This window comes from Pseudopipra pipra, chromosome 18, assembly GCF_036250125.1.
Source record: "Pseudopipra pipra isolate bDixPip1 chromosome 18, bDixPip1.hap1, whole genome shotgun sequence".
Lineage (NCBI taxonomy): Eukaryota > Metazoa > Chordata > Aves > Passeriformes > Pipridae > Pseudopipra > Pseudopipra pipra.
Window position 1 is genome coordinate 13,616,303 of NC_087566.1, and position 20,840 is coordinate 13,637,142.

Below are 20,840 nucleotides of genomic sequence, written 5' to 3' on the forward strand. Positions count from 1 at the left end.
TGAGTACCTGATGCCAGATTCCTGTGCAAGACAAAGATCACCCAGCTCTGGTGCAAGGTTTTACTGGCTGATTTGACTCACCTTCCTCTGCAGGCAGAAGCCAGAGTTGTTTCCTGCAGAGGGAACTTCAGAGAAATTGAGATGGTCTTAACAGCCCTCTGAAGGAATATGTCCTCTCCTTTCAGCAAAGGTGGATCTGCAGGAGGCTTATTGCTAACTCAGCTACCTAAAACCTCAGAGGTGAAGTCTCAGAACATTGAAAAGAGAATAAACCCATGCTAGTTTATAAACCCCCATATCATAAATAGGCAGAACTTTTAGTTCTCCCCTTTCCTTTCTTTAATTAAGATGGAGTTGGATTTACCTACAAGATGTCCTACAAGTTGCAGTGTGTAAGTCTTGCCAAGCAGAGTTCTCTCTCCTTATTCAGTTCTTTCTGTGATTTAGATCCTCAGGACTAGAAATGCTTATGATGAATAGTTTTTCTCTGGGCTTGGCAGTTTATGGGTGCATTTGCTACCTATTACTTTCCCAGTTTGAAGTTACCACCACAGGAGTAAGCCTGGCATTCACTGATTGCCCAGTAGCTGTTGCATGCCAAGGTGCAGATATGCTTATGAAGTGAGTAAATGTTGGTGAAAGTGTGAAAGTGTGAAAACCAGATAGAAATGCTCTGGAAGAGGCCTAGGCTAAGGCATAGGACATTTTTTTTCTTTCAATTCACTTATATCCAGGTGCTTTTACTAGAAACTAAGGTCTCATTCTGAACTCTTCTCCATCTTTCACTACAGTCCCACATTACAATATTCATTTCCTTCTTCTCACCTTGGTTCTGAAAGGGACAAAAGCCAGACTGTTTTTCTATCAAATGATTTTAAAAATCTACGTAAAATATGCAAACCTAGTGCTTGGAAAGACCCACTTGACTAGGCAGTGCTCCCTTGGGGACTGTGACTATTACACCCACAAAGTCGAACTATTTTGAGCAGAAACCTCTCATAAGTGTCTCACAAATTTATTGTGCCGTGCTCATGCAACAGATGCATGTGAGTCATGTCATTATGAGGGCAGTCTGAACACTGGCACTCCCCTTTCATCCCAGTATTAGCTTTTATGGCCAAGGAAGCATACAGCATATTTAACATAACATCCACCAGGGAGTGCTGGAATTCCCAACAACAACCAGCCTTTTCTTGTAGACTTTTCAGACTAATCCTTGCAGGGAGAAAAAAAAAGAGCTAGCTCTTGTGACTGGACACTCAGCAGACAAATAGAGATTCTCCAACAAAGATGCAAGATGCCATACCAAATAAGATCCTACATCTATACAAAGCTGTTATCCATGTTCTAGTTTGTTGGGTTCCTTTTTCAGAAAATACCCTCATTCAAACATACAAAAAAATGTAAAGCCTTAGAAAGAGAAACAAAGGCATCATTTAGAGTGTCTCCTCAGGCAAATAATCATGAATATGATGGGACCACCGTAAATAAAAGTAAGGCAGTGTAATGAAGAGTTCAAGATGCCATGGCCATTTGCTTCAGGGCTTTAATAGGTCACATAGGTCTTTTCTCCACTAGAGCAAGTTCTCATTAACAAAGTGTACTCAACACACCATAGAAAAATTAACAGTAAACTCTAGGGTTGGTGGGAACTAACAGGGGTGATGAGGCAATTTCCAGAAGATCGATCTGGTTTTCATTTTCTACAAATTGAACAGGCTAATGCAGCTCAAATTAAAGAGTAGAAAACATGGTCAGATTGTTTTCTACTACTTGGTAGCCAGATGGTATAACAAAACAAAAGCTTTGGTTGGTACACAAACAGCAGCACTTCTCTCCACCTCGTTCTTGCAGGATTAGTCTCCCCTTGTACACTCTGAAAAGGGAAATTTCCAAGATTCCACCTTTGTCAGGATTTCAGAGAGCAGGATGCTTGTAAATTTTACTTCATTGCCTACACATAAGGAGAGAGCATGAGGGCACAGCAGGGAGTGTTGGGAGAAAGCAGAAAAAAGACATCACAGATACTGCAGACAGAGGAAAAGCTAAGCCCTGGGTTTGTTGTTACAGGGTCCCAACCAGTGAGCAGTTTGTTTTTCCAAATAAATCTGCTTTGCAGACATCCTTTCTTCCTCCCCATTCAAGTTTCAACCAGGAAACCTGGAATAAGTTACTGTTGATTTTAGAGGCAAATCAAAGTGTTCAGCCTGCTAAGCTTGCATTTAAAGTTAGTCTTGATGAGCAACTGCTTGGGGCCCTTGTATTCAAATAGTGAGGTCTCAGATTCACCTGAACTGCCCACCCATGTAGATCTGTGACACTGGAGGAAGTCAAAGGCATGGGCAGCCTGGACTTCAACCCTCAATGCTAACAGTAAAGGCTCCAAGTTTTCAGTCAAATACAGAAAAAAAATCCCTTTAAGAAAAACAGTCACTCAAAACAGTGGAATATTTACTAACCTAAAACTAGGAGGGAGCTGGATTTAGGTAGAACAAGTGGATTAGATCTCCCACTGCTAACTCCAAATTAACTACACTACAGAGCAGGCACACCCTCCTTGGAGAGGCTGAGCAATCAGCTTCCTGGGATTTGGATCAGGCTGGACTTCCAGAGGCATTTCATCCCACATGTCCTGTAATCAGGACGCTGCCCTTATTGCCATCCTTGGCACCTGACCCTGCCTACAGTCCTGCTACTCCTTAACAGAATAAAGAAACCCAAACAGTACAGAAACAAATCAGGAAGAGACTGATGAACAACTGACAGTCCTTCCTCAGGGCTGGAGGGAGTTCTGAATGGAGGCTTGTGCCAGCCCATTTTGTTTAGCTGGTTTGGTGGTGAAACCTGGCTGCTAATATAAAGAAATGAGAGGAATAAAATACTGGATGGAAATGAGATAGTGCAGCAGGTTATGGCTTGCATGTGAAAATTTTGCTTTTGTTTTGCCACTTTGAACACCACCCACCCCTGCTTTCTATTGGAGCATAATGGTACTGCCTGTACTCCCCCAGGACCAAGGATTTAACAGAGTTTAATAGTTTCTGTAATTAGATATTTGTGAAACTCTGAAATCCTCTGATGAAAGGTGCTCTGGAAGTATTACCAACTCTTCTACCGTGAAAGGGCTCCACCCAAACCAAAATACAGAGGTTGTCCTCAATGTACATCATTACTAATCCAAACCAGCAGTATTTAGTGGCCTGATTTAAGTTTTCCTGAAATCCCAGATGACTTTTGTGAGTTCCAGCAGGGCTCCAACAATTCAAGAAAGGAAATATAGGTGAATTAGCCTTTGCTTCTCTCAAAATTGGAACCTCCTTTTCATTGGGAATGATGTAAGGATATTCAAAATGAACCATAAAGCCATTTGCTGCTGAGAGCTTGTAAGAGGAATGCACACTAATGCAAGACTGTGCAGTGCTCTATCCCTACTCCACCCTCCTCCTGCCATGAATCTGTACAAGAGGAATATTTTTTTAATTTAGTACTCCCCATACTCAAGGAATTATCTAAACACCAAGCTGAATATTTATTATTTACAGGTCTGAGATATCAGTGCATAATAATAATAGTGTGTAATGGGTAGAGTTGCTTTACCAGACCTGGTCTAGCTACACTAGTGCTGGGTAGCCACTCTCTGGTACCAAATATGCCCTGAGCTCCTTTTTTTAAGAGGAAAGGGAGGCAGGAAGAAAGAGACCTGAATATTTTACCAGTGCAACAGGATTTGACAGATAGTAAAAAAAAAAACCAAATTATTTCACCATTTCCACCCCAAGGAAGGTTGGCATCTCTAGGGGCACTGCTCTCTTTTAGCTCCTTCTGCAGAAAGATTACCCACATCATTCCAGAAATCCTCTGCCATGGGCTTGTTTCTCTTACCTTGGCTTCTGCTTCCTTTGCCAGCCTTGGTAAACGAGAGAATTATGGTTCAGCTCTAAAAAGAAAGTGTCCCATGTGCTGTGCAGGACTTGAGGCCAGCCTTGTCCATCTTCTCAGCTTTCAGCTTCTTCAGTGCTTCAGTAATTAGAATTATCAGGACTAAAACACTGTGGACATTCTTGCTGCTTAGCGTGAAGCTAACAAGGGAGCGCCAGATTTACAACACTCTGGCCAGACAGAGAATTAAAAAAAAGTTACAAATCATTGCCCAGTTCCAGGGATACGTACTCCAGGATCTTATTTTGCCAGGGACTCCACGTGAACTTTAGCCTCAACAAGAAATCTGCCTGCAATTTTCTCATTTAAATACCAGTCAGACCAGTGGCGGGATGTAAACTAACATGCATGAAAAATAAGGGTTCAATGACCCAAATCAATTATGTTTTAAGGGCACTGCTCTGGACTCAGTAGGAAATATTTTAAACAGGAAAAAGAACTAAATAGGATCATTCATTGAACTGACCTGGAAATGAGGCAGAAATTTGGTAAATAAGAAGCTCAGTGCAAGCCAGCTTTATGAACCAAATGCAGTGGATTAAAAAAATAAAAACAAAAATCAAACCAAAACCAGGAAAAAAAAAAACCAACCCCAGATACTTCCTAGATTCAAATAATGTTTCAGACTCCTGGGTGCTAAAGTGAGAAGTGCAATAAAACAAAGCAATTCTCATGCCTTCCTTGAGCACTGAAACACAGTTTAATTCCAGACATTACAAAAAACACCCAAACCAACAGTTTATAGAAACCCTGAAACTGCATCTTTATTAAAATAGGACAACCTGTAGCTCTTCTGTAGAAACCAAAAATAATAATAATTTAAAGCAAAAACAAATTCTGAAGATCAGAAACAGATACTGTGACTGGATTTTTAAAGCTCATAAACAAAAGCTAGGGAGAAACAGCTCTACTGCTTCAGAATATAGGAATATAGCTGCTCCCCAAATTGCCCAGACATCCAAACTGTCCTCACAGTAAACATCTGATCTGCCAAGATGCACTGTAAACACAACAGGATGCAGCTATGGCAATTAATCAAGATACAAAGAAAATAGGAAAGACTTATCATTTCTCTGCTCCTCCAGCCCAAAGTACTTTCACAAACAGATTAATAGCTATTAAGCTCATTGCAACAAAACTGTCAGGTTCTTTGAAGGTGTCTTATTTGACTTGACTGGCTTAATTTCTCGAGACAGAAATACAGCCTGGTGTGCTTTACAGTGACTAATAAAGCAAAAGCTACCTGGACCTAAAAATCCCATTGAAGTGTTACTAAAATAACCCCCACACCTGGCAGCAGCTGGGATTGGAACCAGATGTGCAGCACATCTGGTGAGGAATGGGACTGCTGCTAACAAACACCGAGCCACTGGAGGAACACACTTTTCCAATCCAGCAATTTTCTGCAAAGTCTTGGTAGAAGTGAGGCATTTTGCCTCCTCTTTTCTTAAGGCAGAGGCTGACCACTAGCAGACCTACTGTGTGCCAATTTAAAACATTTGAGAACTTCCCTGTCCTCCCGCCCCAATCAGAAGTGCATATTTTGCTGCTCCAGTTGCATAATTTACTGATTCAGCTGCATGCTTGGTTGATCTGGTAGGAGACTAGTACAGCAGTTGAGATTCTGGATACATTGCCAACTGTGCAGTGTGCTTTGTTGATCAGGGCCGTAGAATTTAATAGCTGAAATTTCATACACTTTACTAATCAGGCCACATTCTTTGCTAATTGAGGTGCATATTTTAGTAGTTGATTTTTTTTTAATCTTTCACTGATCTTGGGAAGGATCCTGCTTCCTCTGAAACCAGCAGGAATTTTGCCATAGCTCTTGCTGGGAACAGGGCTAGGACTCTCACTAGAGGGTCTGGGATTGCTAAGATTTCTTCTCTTAAAAGGAACAAGAAAGGCTTGTTTTTTTCTTCAAGCCAGCAAGTGAACAGAAGAACACCAGATGAAGGATGGCACTGGCATAGTGACCTCCTCCACAGGGATTTGATTAAACAGATAATATTTTATGGACATACAGAGACATAATTTTGACTGTGTTACTCTTTCATCAGGCTTACATTCTTCCTTCAGGATAAACAAGCTACTTATCTGCACATCTTGTTCCATCATCTGATACAGACACGCAGGAGGAAGCATCATTCACCTTATCCTCAAATTTTCTTTCATTTGATCTAACTCCTATTTTTAAGTTGCTGTAGTGCTGGGTGAAGGATTCCAGACAGAGCTCTAGTTTGCCACAAAACATGTTTCAAACATCCACGCTACCTCACAGCATCCCAGAGTTTCTCAGCTCTGACTGGCAGAGACCACCTCCCTGGATGAAAAGATCAGTTCAGTTCCCTGTACCTCATGCAGACTTTGCCCTTGCCAAGGGAGTTTCTGTTATCTTTTCATATTGTTAACTCTAAGCCAGGAGACAAATAATTTCTCATAAATCTCTGAATACCTTTGTTCAGCTGCTAAATTGAACTACATTTGAGCAAGTAACTTAGAGTGGGATGTGTATTTTTTTACTAGCATAGCAACACTATCAGTGTAGCCAAAAGAGATAAAAATAGTGAAGCCTACGCAGCATAGTGCAGTCCTTGATGAGTGAAAAGCAAGTGCAACTTACTCCAAAAAATAACAAAAACAGGGAGCAAGAGATGTACACACACGTCTGTTTGGACAGAGTTCCCTGTCACATTTAGGAAGAAAAGCAACAGAAAATGCTTGTTTCATTCTGCCAAAGAAATTGTCCAGTGTGTTAAGAGCCTATAAACAACATGTGATCAAAAGAATAATTGACACAGTAAGAAGTCAAGTCAGGAAACCAGGCAGGAGGCTGCTGCTTCTTCATTAAGGAGCCAGTTTCTTTTCTGTAGTGCTGTTGGTCAATACTTTAGTTCAGATACTGCCTGGTGGGAAATCAAACACTCTTGATTTCAGAGTTAGAGAAAAGCAGAAGTTGACTAGAAAACACAGAAAAAACAGACAAATCAAGCTTGCTGATGCATTCAGTGTCCCACCATTGCCTCTCATGCCCAAAGGCACAGCACACAGCCAGTACTTGCTCCTCATGACTGTACAAGCAAAGTTAGAACAGAAACAGCACAGGAAGGATGCAATAATTCAGGGAAGCAAGGAAGTTATGTAGTTTAATAAGAGAGGTATGCAGCTGGGTGAGGGTAAGCTTGCAGGTTCTGTGCTTGAATTCTGACTTAAAAGAGAAACCAAAGACAAAACCCCAGAACCATACAATTCAATAGATCTTGGTAAAGTTAATACTTAGTATTTCAGTGCCAGAAATGTGGCTTAATTAAGTTCTCATCATAGCTGTCTTCACCAGGATACCAGAGTGAGATAAAACATCTTCATTTCAACCACAGCCATTGCTGTGTCTCTGTGCTGTGGCAGGGATTTGGTTTATCAGGCAGAGTTATAATGTTGTTTCTCACCAGGGAAAGCAACCCCAAACCTTTATATATATGCATATGTATATGCATATATATATATGTAACAAAAGACATAAATGTATGGAGTATAATTTTCTTATACTGTAGTGGCTCATGTTTTATAGATCTGATAATCTCTACCAGAAGTGTCAAACCTTGGTCCTATCAGGGTCCATAGGATCAGTCCCCTTCACTTCAGCAGGACCAGGAATGCTCAGCCTTCCTAAAGCTCAGAGTGACTGTCTGCTCTGTAGCTGCCCCTAGTTTTGGGGTGCCCTGTGCTTCCTCGTCTGCCTTTCCATCTCTGCTCATCCAGTGGCTCCCAGCTCTGCCAGGATCCCTGCCCTGGGAGCTGTACCTGTCGCTGGCACTGTTTGCCTGCTCCCCGAACTGCAGCCCAGGTGCTCAAGAGTGGAGGGCGTGGGACTCTAATACAGCACGAGGTGGTTTGTTTGGACTCCTCATGCCAGGCACTGCCGTGGTCGGGGTGCCTTGGAGGATGCTCTCATTTCTGCTGTAGGCGCTGGTCTATCGGTTTCCACGGGGCTTGCACCGGATTTCGGATCCGGCTGTATCGATGCGGGGAGGGTGACCCGGAGTCACACTCCCGGAGCATCCTGTCTCCCGGTGCCTTTCGGACTCCGAGGCGAGTCACCGGCCAGCCCGACACCCCAAACCCCGCCGCCGAGGGGCAGGGGCCGAGAGGGACCCGCAGCCGCCCCGGCCCGGCCGCCCCGCTGCATCCCCGCTCCCGGCGGCCGCGGCGCATCCTTCGTCCCGGGAGCACCCCCGCACCCCGCACCCGGGACTCCCGGCAGCTCCGCTGCACCCATCTCCCCTGGGGACTCGCAGTGCCTTCCCTCCTCCCGGCGGGGCTCCCGGGGCCGCCCTGCCCTGCCCGGTGCCGGTGCCGGTGGTGCCGCGGGGTTACCTTGGCTCCCGCCCCGCCGAGGCAGAGCGCGGCGGCCGCCGCCAGGACGAGCCCCGCGCCGGGGCCGCTCCGTTGCATGGCGAGCCGTGCCGTGCCGTGCCGTGCCGTGCCGTGCCGTGCCGAGCCGTGCCGAGCCGAGCCGAGCCGAGCCGTGCCGAGCCGAGCCGAGCCGAGCCGCGCTGCCGCCGCGCCGAGCGAGCGCAGCTGCCGCGCCGAGCCGTGCCCCGAGCGGGCGCCGCAGACAACGACCCCCCGAGCGCGGCCTCCCCGCCCCTCGCCCCCTCCCCCGGCCCCTGCCCTCCCCCGGGGGGTCACCTGCGGCGCGGAGCTCCGGAGGGGAGCGGGGGGTGCCCGGTCCGAGCCCCCCCGCGGGGATGCCCCGGGGTGCATCCTCTCCGGGCTCGGGAAGCGCCGGGCTGGAGGCAGCCCAGCCCCTCCGAGCAGCCGTCGGGAGCGGGCTCTGCGGGGGAAGCGTCTCCTGCGGTCGGTGGGAGATGGAGGGGCCGGTGTGTTGGCACCGGCGGGGCAGCTGCCCTGGACAGCGCACCCGGCCGCTGCTCCGGTCACCTGCCAGACCCTGCAGCACGGTCAGGGGAGTGAACTGTCAGAGGAATGCGAAATAGGAAAGCGGCTCGGGTCTTTCCAAGAAGGAAAAATCACCCCAGCTACATCTGAGCACGAAGCTGAGGACAGAAAAGGAGTATTCCTGGGCATCCTCGGGACCCCAAAGAGTAAGAGCTGCACAAAAACTAGCAGTCAGGGTACAGCAGTCACTTAACCTCTCTGGATAACATGGGAGGGCAAGGAACACTCCTCATTTCTGAAGCAGCTTTCTGGTTTTCCAGGTGAGACACACTCTCCTGTACCCCATCCACTCACACCACATCCTGCCTGAGTGCCAGGCAACAACATAATCAATGGGAAACAGTGGTTAGTACCTTCAGGTGGCGTCCAGGTGGGTGCATATAGTAAGCATGAAGTTGGAGAACTGGTGTCAAAGAAAACAATTTTCTTTTTCAGAAGTGCATGGATGTACTTTGTATTTGACGTTCCATACTGTCATTTCATTGTGTAAATCAGAAGTAACATCTTGATTTTACACTTTGTAATGAAGGTGGGAGAGGCTGGGCACAGGCACCGAGGCAGCAGTATTGTGTTGAAGGCACCCTGGCACTGAGCTCATGTGTAATCCAGGGCCATTCACCTACGCCATGGGTTTGATGTCCTGTCTGTAGAAAGTCATGGTTGACTCCCAGAGAGGCGAAGCTGATCTCCACCTGATCCTTGCAGTACTCCTGAGACGAAGGTGCCTGTTTTCCTTTATTGGACACCTACAAAACATAACAACAGGATTAGCCTAAGGCTGAGGGAGACTGAAGGGCCGGGACTCCGACTGCTCACTGCCCACTGGGACCACGCTGGCTCCCTGGGAAATCTGCATCTGCTAATGCAGAAATAGCCCTTGCATGGAAGGGCACAGAAGGAATGTCTCAATAGCTTAATTGGGTTGTTTATACTTCTTGCACTGAAAGCGGAAGATGCAAATAATTCTTTGTGTGGTCACTTCTTATTTCACCCTTCTTTTTTCAGGGCTAATTCTGTGTAAATGGTGTTCCTGGGCTCTGACCTTGTCAGTTATTTACTGTGACTGCTCATGTTCAAATTTACATTTCACTCCTCCTGGGTAATATTTCTTTGAGTTAGCTGTCAACAGAAAAAGCATATATCATAGAATATATAACTACATTATATCCGTTCTGAATAAACACAAAACCCAAGACACTTGGCATCTTTGGCAGGAGGGTTTTTCTAAGCAGAACACTTCTGCCTGAAGGGCAGTCTGGTCTCTGTAGCACAGCACTGTGGCACATTGCTTTTCTTAACACTCACAGTTAAATCTCAGGGCGATGTCACCATAAATGTATGGTAAGCTTTGAAAAATCCCTGAAACAAGAAATCTACTTTTTTCTACATGAGGCTCAGTGTGACAGAAGTAAACGATCAGATTCCATCTGCTGTTTCCTTATGTTGATGCACAGTTGTTGAGGACATAAGTCAAGGACTAGCTGGCAGAAAAGGGTATTCAAAAAGTGGTTTTTTATCTTTGCTTGGACAGCACTGGAATAATAATATAAGGATATCTGAATGAGAGAGAACCAGTCCAAGTCTAGCAATGCAGCTCTCTTTTTAAGGATCTTACACCCCTGTCATTTGGATTCCTTTCCAGGGGTCATCTGAGTGCAGGCACCCGTAATCCTTTGGAGGCGAAGAGGCTGCTGTGTGGGCTTGCTGCCATTCCAAGCTGTAGACCTTGAGCATGAGGTACAGATGCAAATGTATGCCGACTTCTCATGTTTGTGTTTGCTCTGTTCTTGGCCCAGCAAATTCTGTCAGTATGTCTTTGATCCCTTATCCCAGCATCCCTTTGCTGGCAGGACCTGTCCACGCCACACTTCATCACTATGGATTAGCAATGACTTCGCATCTAGAATTAAGGATCAGACATACAGTAGTCTGCTCATAAGTATTTTCAGCTCAGGTTGGCGACACCTTCAAACCATATTTTTAGCAAGGATTATGTTTTATGTATATGATCTCACTCTGTGAGCAGGCAGCAGGACCCTGTATGGGCTAGAACAACTTCCCACACCAGGCAGCGTGGAATCCTAGGGCCAGTGTTACCTACTACACTATGCCATTTTGAGGGCTCTTGAAATGCTGAAGCAAGCACCAAATATCAGTGAAATAGTGACATTTATGAAGTAGTGGATAGGACTTGTGTGTATAATGGCAGCACTTTCTTAACCAGTAGCCCCAGGCTGGGAGAGGAATTCCAGGAAAAAAAAAAAGGTTCAGAAACCTACTGCTTCCAGACTGGCAGTAAAAATCATTTATTGTGGGAAAGCTAAGCCTGAAACCACTAAAACCCAGTCATTTCCATCAACTCTCTCTCTACCACACACACACACACAGATACACGGGAAGATACAAACACACACAGATAGATGGGAAGAGAACTTTCTGAATTAATTTTCCTGAATATGTAAGGCATCCTGATACCAAAAGTAACCCTCCTTGCCCATGGAGACTCTTGTGGAATGTCCCACAGAAATGAATGCGGCTCTTAGCAGTTTCTGTTTTTCAAAACAGCTGGTGTGACCAAACTGAATCCAGATTTAAACAGGAGGAGGGCATTGGCAAGATACTTTCAGTTACAAGGCCTTAAATCTTAGTTTACTCTCTGTACGCAAGAGCTCTCATCTGCAGACCTTATGGTTACACAATGTGGCTTTTTATGCTTTTCCAGCCTTCTCTTATGTAGAGTAGAGGCTGCTTAAATCCATTCTGAGCTATGTTGTTATATCAGATACACCACAGTTGCATCTGTCTCCTCTGTTTATAGAAATGAGTCAGGAAAGTAACACTTTAAATACTTATCCATGCTAGAACAGACATGCTAAAAATTGCTTAGGTAGAATGCTGTAAAAATGTTTCACACATATAAATAAAATTTATAGGCAAATAAAATATTAAGGCAGTCTTTTACAAAGCCCATTTCTGAAGACCTGAATTCTAGTTCCATAATCTGTATTTAATACAAAATTATTTTTTTTCCTCAGTGGCTGTGAGAGGCGAGCTGAATGCCTGAGCCTGATTGCAGTCTGCCAGTAATAGAGCTATTTATATGTAGTTAGCATGGGTTTCTTTTTTAATGAAGTTTTTGCAGACTGAGTGACACCAAATAATAGAAATATGCAAGCAGAAAAACATGCAATAAGCACAGGCAATTGGAACATGGTGTTGTCAGTGGTTAGAGAACAAGAACATCCCTACAGAAATATTTAGAAAAATGCCTTTGTAGCTATAAAAGCTGTAACTGGAAAGCACCACACACAGGCTTTGTGCTGTGCAGAGAGTGCCACCCTCTGCTCCTGCAGAGAATGGAGCCGTTCCCTCTTACCTGACTCTTCCTCTTTCACTAGTGCAATTCTCACACACGCAGTGAGTTACAAAATTACCCATCTGGATAGGCAACTCTGCTCATGGTCTGTCATTCCCTGGTAATTTTGTTAGGTCAGCTCTTTAATTTGGCATTATATGCCTTCTCTTTTTTTCGCTCAGAGCCAAGATGAATAAATTTCCCTTCCCCTTTTAGGGGCAAGGCCCTGTGGGTTCCTGAAAAAGACAGTTCCTATTAAGGTCTGAGCGAGCTCGCTTGGAGAGAAGGCAGCACGAGGGCTCCTGTATGCAGCCTAGTTGCAGGGTGAGAGAATGCTGCAGCTGGCTGTGGTTAAAGGACTTGTGGTACCTTCTGATCTTTCTGTTTGAAGAACAAAAGAGAGCTCTGCAAGAAGAACTCAGACTTTGGGATAAGCCATGGGCTCTTTCTCTGCTGGAGACAGAGACTGCAGTTTACACAAACAAGTCTCCTGCAAATTTACAGCAATCCCTTCACTTTAAGGCCTAATTTGTAATACTGTTTGACATTTTTTTATGGTTTTTTAAAAAACTACCACGACATTCCTCTGTTGTGCTAAAACTTACATTGCTGATGATATATCTCTTGCAGTATGAAGGATTCTCTCTTTCAGGCAGCCTGTTTAAGCCTGCTGCAGCTTTGTGCCAAGCTTGGGCGAGTCTCCAAACAAGGGGTTATTCCTGTAGCTGGGGCTTTGATGCCATGTAGCAGACTAATAAACTAAAAAGAGATACTTTGGAGCTTTACCCAAGCATTGCATTGTTCTAGAGAGATGGGATCAAAGTCAAGAAGCAAATATAGACAAATACTCCCAACTGAACAGAACAGCTACTTTAGCGACTCAACAGTTATTGAGTTCTCTGCGAGAGGCATGGTTCCAGCTTTTTACATTCTTAAAAGAAAATCAAACCCAGATCAAATGAAGATTATGCATTCAAGTCTTCCTCATGTTCTTGACTTCTTCTGTGGAAGAGTCAAGAAGGTCACTATTAAAGAATTTGAAACACACACACACATAACATTCCCAGGGTTTCCTCTCAAATCTCAGCAGAGGCTCACTCTGTTAACATCCCTTTCACTCAGCTCTCCCTCACCCATTCAAGTCCCACATATGGTTTACAAGCTCAGTGCTGAGCATGTGCATCCAGCCAAGAAGGTCAAACTTCAGTTCACATTGGTGAGCCACAGCCTGGGACTGCCCACTCACACAGGCATCTGGCTCAGGCAGCAGAACAGCAGGAGGCTGCAGCTTCGTGAATCCAGATGTACCTTCTCTGGATGCTTGTTCAGATCCCTTATTATGTTTGTGAATTTGTGAACAGCAAAGGATTTCATTCAGTAGATCTCTAAGAATAGATTGCACTGAGGTGCACCCTACGGAGTCCTCCTTGATCAAGCTCATTTAGTCCCTGCCTCTGATCATCAGGCTGGGAGCCTCTCTCACATCCATGCATTTGCACTTGAAAATAGTCCTCTTCCTGAATTAGTTTGTAGAGTAATGTTCTCTTCCAAATCACGCCTCGAGGGCTGCACAGTGTGCACAGAAAACACCCAGTTGTTGGCATTATCCATGTGCCAGGAGCTCGGTTAACAGGTTTGCAGTTTAAACAATGTAGACTCGCTGGTGGTTTGGGTTTATCAACTCTCCTGACCTGTGGAACAGCGTCACATCTTCCTAGAGAAACAGCTCTGGGGATTCATGTTCATAATAAGGATAATTTGGACAGGCCGATAAAAGAGGAATACCTGGAAAAGCAGACTAAGTGTGTTTACCTGGCAGTTGTATTTAGTGTGACAGTGCGATGTCAGCAGGCATTTTCATTATGAAATGAGGGGCTCCCAGTACCCACAGGACTTCTTGGATGCCCAGAGCCAGAAAGATGCTGAAAACTGTACGGACTGATTTATGAGAAAAGGGCCATCGGGAGTGCTGGAAACACGACATTAACAGGACATGTCACTGGACTCCCCAGTAAATGCAGACTAACGCAAGAACATGAATAACGCAGGCACAGAAGGCTGCGAGGGGCGCACCGCTCCCACAGGGAGAGTCAATGTTTAATTTATGCACCACTTAAGTTTAATTCACGCGAGGAGAAGCCAGCGCGGGGTCCCGCGGGCGGGCGGAGGGGCCGCGCTGAGGGCGGCCCGGCCCTGAGGGGGTGGGAGCGCCGCGCCCCCTCCCTCCGTCCCTCCCTCCGTCCCTCCCTCCGTCCCTCCCTCCGTCCCTCCCTCCGTCCCTCCCTCCCCGCGCTGCCGGAAGGGTCCGTCCGGAAAAGCCGCCGCCCGTGCCCGTGCCCGGCGGTGCTGCCGCTGCCCGGAGCGCCCGGCGCGGAGCCGCTGCCGTGCCCGCCGAGCGCCGCGGGCCCCTCGAGGGCGCCGGGGCGGGAGAACCGCGGGGCGGAGGGGCCGCGCACCCGGCCCGCGGCGGCGGCAGCGCCCGGCTGGCGGGGGAGGCAGAACCGCGTTGCACCGCCGCGCCCTCCCTCCCTCCCTCCCCTTCCCGGCGGAGGCAGCGCCACGTCTCGGGCAGGAGCCGGCGCCGGGCGGGCGGCCCCAGGTCCGCGGGGGTCTGGCCAGGGCGGCGGGGGCTGGGGGGGCCGGGGCCGGCTGAGGCCCGGGGGCGGTCGGGGCTGGCGGGGAGCGGGAGCCGCCGGTCCGGCTCCGGGCGCTGCGGGCCCCGGGCCTCCCGCTGCCCCCGCCGGCACTCCCGGGGCGCCCGCTGGGCCGTGACCGAGACCCGGTGCTCTCTTGGTTTGGGGGGTTTTAAGCAAAATCGGTGGGTTTCGTGCATCTCCCCCCCCCCCCCCCCCCCGTGAGGTTGGCGTGCCTGCATCTGTGTCTGTCTGTCTGTCTGTCTGTGCGCAACAGGGATACAAAAGAATTCTGAAGCCGAAATACTCGAGCCTTTGGTATGGGGAGTGGGATGTACAGGTGAAAGGTGTTCTCCATCACCCGCTTATTAAAACGTGTTTTATGACAAGGATAACAAACCATCTCGTGCTGGTGGGGTTCTCCCGAGGTGTGAGCAGTCAAAATCTTGGTTGCCTTTTGTCTGTAATTCCTCCTGGTGACCTGTCATGTGGTGTCTATTTGCTGTACAGCAGCAGTCCTTCTAGAAGTTTTATTGTAAGATTTATTATACTGAAAGTCTTTAAAAATCAATAACAAATCGCAGTGAAGGTGTTAAATCTTTTTCTGTTTGTGGAGATTTCTCCTTTGGAAATGCTCTCCAGGTTTCTGGCTCCTTCACAGCTCACCTACCTCACCGTGTTCTCCTCTGTGCCCTGAGGAGTTTGTGGCTTCAGTAACGTTTGGGAGATGGTGGTGGTGTTTTGGGTGACCAGGGCAGGGTGGCACAGTAGCAGTTACACAAGTACTCTCTGGAAATATGGAAGGAATGTTGGTCAGAGTGTTTGTGTTCATGTAAAAATGCAATCAAAATATTCCTGACTTGACATTCTCCCCACAGCTCCCTCTTTTTTTTTTTTTTTTTTTTAACCAGGGATTTCTTAGATTTCTTTACTAATTAAGAACCATGACATTTTGTAATCTGAATTCATCTGTCAGTAACTATTTGAACAAAATTTAAATACTTGAAGGGACTGTGTACAATACAACAGTTTCTGTCAGATTTTATTAGTTGGCTGGGTCTTTACCCACGGGTTAGATCTGCATGCCTGGAAAATAAATAGAAAATTCTATAAACTGTGTTTGGAAATCCTCCTCTTGAGCTAGGAGAAGGCAGTGTTGAACTGCAGCCCAGCCCACGTTCTGACTGCCAGTGTGTGCTGTAATGAGCAGTTCAGGTTCTGTGCAGTGATATATACTTCTCATTCTGCAGCCAAGTAAACAGTAATGATGTAATTTAATTTTTAAAAAACTCTGAATTCTGTACTGCATTCTAGCTGAACTTAAATGAGAGTAGGTCCTTAAAATGAAATATATGGTATGAAAGTCCAGACTGTCATATACAGAGCAAAATGCTGCTCTGAATCCTGGCTTGCTTCTTAAAGCAGAGGCCAAAGAGGCATTTCCACTGAAAGAGACAGTGATCTTAAATGAGCTGTGTTGCTAAATATTATCTTCATGCATTGTTATGCGGTGTATCAATGCTACTAAAAAAAAAAGTGACCTTAGAAAAACCTGTTAAACAGATCACTTATTATCCCCAAAGCTGGATTCTTGGGTGTATTTCATTGGCTCTGTTATTACCCCACGTCCTGGTTCCGTGTGTCAAAGCTGAGCTGCAGAGCAGTCTGTGGGCACTGCTTTATTTTTATCTGATATTTTCAAAGCTCTAATAAATGTTTGTAAATTTTGTTTCTAGAGGATGCAGGTCCTTGGTGATTACGACTTTGGCTGCGAGCTGTTCTCCTGATCTGGGGTTGGCAGCTGCCTGCTGCACACCACCAGCTGTACAGCCCAGAACTGTGCTCCCCTGGAACACCTTGATGCCGTTGTTGCTGATGGAGGGAAACAGGACTTGGTAGTTCACTTGGTGGCAAATTATTCAGAAGAAAAACTTTCCAGGGATCTGGATCGTTTTTACCATGGACTCCTCATCTGTCCAGCAGGATGTTCACCTGGAGAACAGGAGCAGTAATGGGGCTCCTGGCAGCTCTGAAGAACTTCTGGATTGTAAAGCCAAGTCACAGGCAGTTATTACAGATGAAATTAACAGTAAGTTATTTCACATGCGCCAAATAATTTCCTAGACTAACTCAGGTGTTTATACAGTCACATTTTATTGTTCAGGTGATGCTGAAGGACTTTTTTTCCTTGAGGTCAGGAATTTCTTGTACAGCAGTTTTAAGCAAGTTTGGTGAAGGTTCTGTATATGAGGAAAATTATTTTTGTTGTAGAACTTGTTCTTTTGAAAGCAAAACCCAACTATTAACTTAAGTACTGTTTGCTGTCAGTTGAGTATTTGTTCTTCAGGGTGTTACTCTGTCTTCTGATAGCGTTTCCAAAAGGGTAAACCTGAAATTATCTAGAACCAGCAGTTCTGAAATGATTGTTATAGAGGAAGCTCATGACTGGAGTAATTTATTCTGACAAAAGAAATTTTCCTAATAAAGTAAGTGTCTTAGGCAAAAAACAAAATGTACTTTAAAAGTCTCCCTAAACTTCCTTTTATGGAAGAGAGATGCTGGCATATACTCTCCAAATTATCTCAAAATGACTTTTATATGTAGATGAGCTCTATAATAAAATAATCATGCAGCTGCTTACAAGAAATTTGAGAGACCGCTGATCTGAGTAGGTTATAGAATCAAACTTGAGGTGGAGGGGAGCTCGGTGGGTTGTCTAGTCCAGCCTCAGGCACAGGGCAGACCTGGTTCTGGAGCAAAATCAGGTTGCTCAGGGCCTTGTCCTGTTGAATTCTGGAAGTCTCTGCAGAGGGAGGTTCAACAGCCTCTCTACCCATTGCAGTGTTCAGGTGCTTTCACTGTGAAAACATTTTCCTTGGGATGAGTTGGAGTCTCCCTGTTTCCCTGGCCGGAGTGTGAGGGTGTGTTGGTAACCAGGCCGTGGTGGTGGGTGGAGGAGTTGTTTTCCCTGTGGCTGTGTGGATACACAAAGGGTTCCTTGTGTGAAGGGAGGTGACGGGAGGAAGTTGCAGCCTTCCACAGGTTTGTCATCCAGTCCCAGTGGAGAGAGTGGATGCCTGAGAGTTTATTTACATTTCTTACACTGCCCATTACCAGACTGGCAGAGTGGAGTTATGTGATGATTCATTCATCTTTTATGAACTTGGAGATCATGTGTTCCTGCTTTCTCCTGTGTTGGACAATTGAATTGTGGCTTACAAATAGGTAGTGTGTCTTCCTACTGTTTTTATTCTAATTGCATCTTCACTGTTCCAAAAAGACTGCAGCTGTATTGACTCTACTGCAATTAAATTACTTTGGTTCAAGTAGTGTTTAGATTCTGAGTGTCTCGTGGCCTCAGGAAGTTGCCAGGAAACCATTCCTCCAGAATTTTGCTCCAGCATCTCTTTTGTATATGTGTACCACTGACGGTAGTGAAGAACAAAATGTAAATAAAGATTAAACCAGATGCAGCACTGGCTGCAATTTCTGAGACATGGGCAGAAACGATATTTCTGAATGTGTGAGCTGTCTTCTTATTTTTGGTTTCTTGTGGCTATTCTTAGCACTGACCTCTATTTCAAATTTGGTTTTGACCATCTTTTAGTTTGAAAATGTTAGTCATTACTAAGCAGTCTTGTCCTCTGTCCTCCTTTACGTACTTGTGGCACCCTCCCTTTCCATTGTGCCTGTAGGTGTTTTTGTGACACGATAATCTCAATCAGAGAACTGATTCAGGCTACAGTGGCCTGAAAATGTTGTCTGCATGACAAATCAGATACTCAAAAGTGTTTTGATTCAAATCTTAGCGAGTTTATGGGTTTTGGCAGCCCAAGACTGAAAGCTTCTTATTTTTACCCCCATTGGGTTTCCTCATTCGGTTCCCTCTGTGCTGGGTCACTGTACAAACAGCTGTGCTGCTGAAGGGAGGAGGCACTGCAGAGGTGGGAACAAATGTTCAGGGGTGGGAATTTGTCTTTTCCTCTTCAAATTACTCTGCAGTGAAATTTGACTGCACTTCAAAGGAAACCTTCTGCTTTCTTCAATAAGGAAAGGGAAAACAATGAAAAGATCCTACCCCCTCTACTTGTACTTTTTTCCATATGGCTCATTTAATTTCAGGGTGCACTTTAATGTTCTCCACATACATCATTGATTGATAGCTTTTCAATAAAGCTATTGATTGATAGCTTTATTTTTTAGTGGTGATTTTGCTTTCAGAAGTTTGCAGTGATTCATTATATGGGGAGAAAAAGTTTAATAGCAATAGGTTAGTGGGCTAGTCTAAATTAATAATTAAAGTTTTACTGAATCTTTGTAATCAACTTTCTGGCTACAGAACATCATCATAGAAACACTTTGTTTTGGGAGGATATGTTTCTCAGTTCTAGTTTGGGTTTTTTCTTTCCTGTCATATCTTCCTTGAGCAGACTTAAAAAAAATACAAACTGCCTATTCAAGTCTGTAGCTCTGAGAGGAGATGAAAAATGGGAAGAGGAAACTTGATTTTTGCACTTGCAACTACTTTGTGATCATAAATGTCAAATATTTTCAAACATCTTTTAGAAAAAATAATGAAGTCTTACATGTTATTCCAGTGAGTTCCAGTTACTCCAGTGATACATAGTGTGGGAATGAACAGAAAGGCAGTGGCTATTTCAGTACTCTGCTCATTTGAGATCTATGGTAATTAATTTAGATACACAGGTTTTTTTGCAACAGCAGGTTCATAAATGTAAGTAGTCACCAGCCAAGCAAAGTAGAAATCCAAAGTATAAACCTGTGAAATGTTTAACTGGTTTTGAGTATGCATTTTTTCCTGATGGAAAAGAAAAATCTAATATTGGTAAGTGGGAATAAAATTGGCGTTAAAGTGGTTTTTGAATTGCATTTTACTTGGTAGATTTTAATTTTAATTGTAGATTTTAATTGGTAGATCTATTATTTTGATCCATGTGAGCTTTGCTGCTGTATTTTTGATGAAGACATCCCATTTGAAAAAATGTAAACTCAGTTTAAAATTGAAAAACTGCTTGGCTCAGGCTGGAAGTCAGGATGGTGGATGTTTTCTCCCCAGTGCCCAGCAGAATATCAAACAGCTGAATCATTCAGCACAGGCCTGCAGTTGTGAGTCTGATTTGTAGTAGGTTGCCCCTCAGAGTTACTTGCACTTGGTGTTTCATGCTTCTAAACCTAATAAGATTTAAGAACCTGTGTGAAGTTTTGAAGATATTTTTATATGTTCACTTTTGAGGTCCTGATTGAAGGCAGCATGGTAAAGCAGTGAAAGGTACTTGTTCTGGTCTTTCTAAATAGAGAACTTTATAAAATTTCTCCTGCCAGTTGCTGTCAGTAGTGATTTCCATGTTCTTACAGTTTAAAGGCAATAGCAGTAGCATTGTATTTGGGTGGAGGTGTGGAGATAAATGGGGTGGCTTAAGAGGTGGCTCAATAAAACTTTCTTTTCCAGCTACCAGTAATAACATCAACGAAGTGCCAAATGAGGAGGGAGGTCTGGAGATGAACAGCACAGTGGACGCCTGCCAGAATGGGCCAGAGTCGCTCTTCCCTGACTCTCCTGTGTCTTTTGACCCCACCAACTGTGAGCAGGGTGAAGAGTCATGCCCAGGTGTGACTGGTTTCCATGACAGCCTAAGGAAGTCTCAGGGAACTAGTGCTGAGGGCATAGTTCTTAGAAAAGAAGCTTTGCAGTCTCTCAAACTAAGTCTTCCCATGCAAGAAACTGAATTGTGTAAGCATCTGTTTATGGTGGTGCCCCTGCTTTCTCTTGCTCCATAAAGCTGTTTACTCTGAGCCTGGCTCTGGACTCCTCTAACATCATTTAAGCTTGAACTAAACTTCATTTTTGCAGTAAGCTTTTACTTAGAACTACAATTCATTTTCTTTCAGTAAACCACCCTCTGCTGCAGCTAAGGCATGTGCCTTACCATTTG

General features: G+C 45.0%; 2 protein-coding genes across 3 annotated transcripts in view; one reads left to right on the forward strand and one right to left on the reverse strand.

Moving 5' to 3' along the window:
- Positions 1–15,086, reverse strand: part of LOC135424360 (uncharacterized) — a 38,421-nt gene extending 23,335 nt beyond the window's left edge. The window contains exons 1-2 of the mRNA XM_064675549.1: positions 14,710–15,086; positions 8,314–8,890 (exon numbers count right to left, since the gene is read on the reverse strand). Of these exons, the coding sequence (XP_064531619.1) occupies positions 8,314–8,890; positions 14,710–15,086 (954 nt within the window). The remainder of the gene's footprint in view (positions 1–8,313; positions 8,891–14,709) is intronic.
- The window catches only part of GOLGA3 (golgin A3), a 28,092-nt gene continuing 21,947 nt past the window's right edge, over positions 14,696–20,840 (forward strand). Inside the window, exons 1-3 of one of the 2 annotated variants that reach the window (XM_064675503.1) lie at positions 14,696–14,852; positions 16,623–16,975; positions 20,357–20,638. In XM_064675503.1, the coding sequence (XP_064531573.1) occupies positions 16,846–16,975; positions 20,357–20,638 (412 nt within the window). In that variant the 5' untranslated portion in view covers positions 14,696–14,852; positions 16,623–16,845. The remainder of the gene's footprint in view (positions 14,853–16,622; positions 16,976–20,356; positions 20,639–20,840) is intronic. The other variant, XM_064675504.1, reaches the window with a different exon arrangement.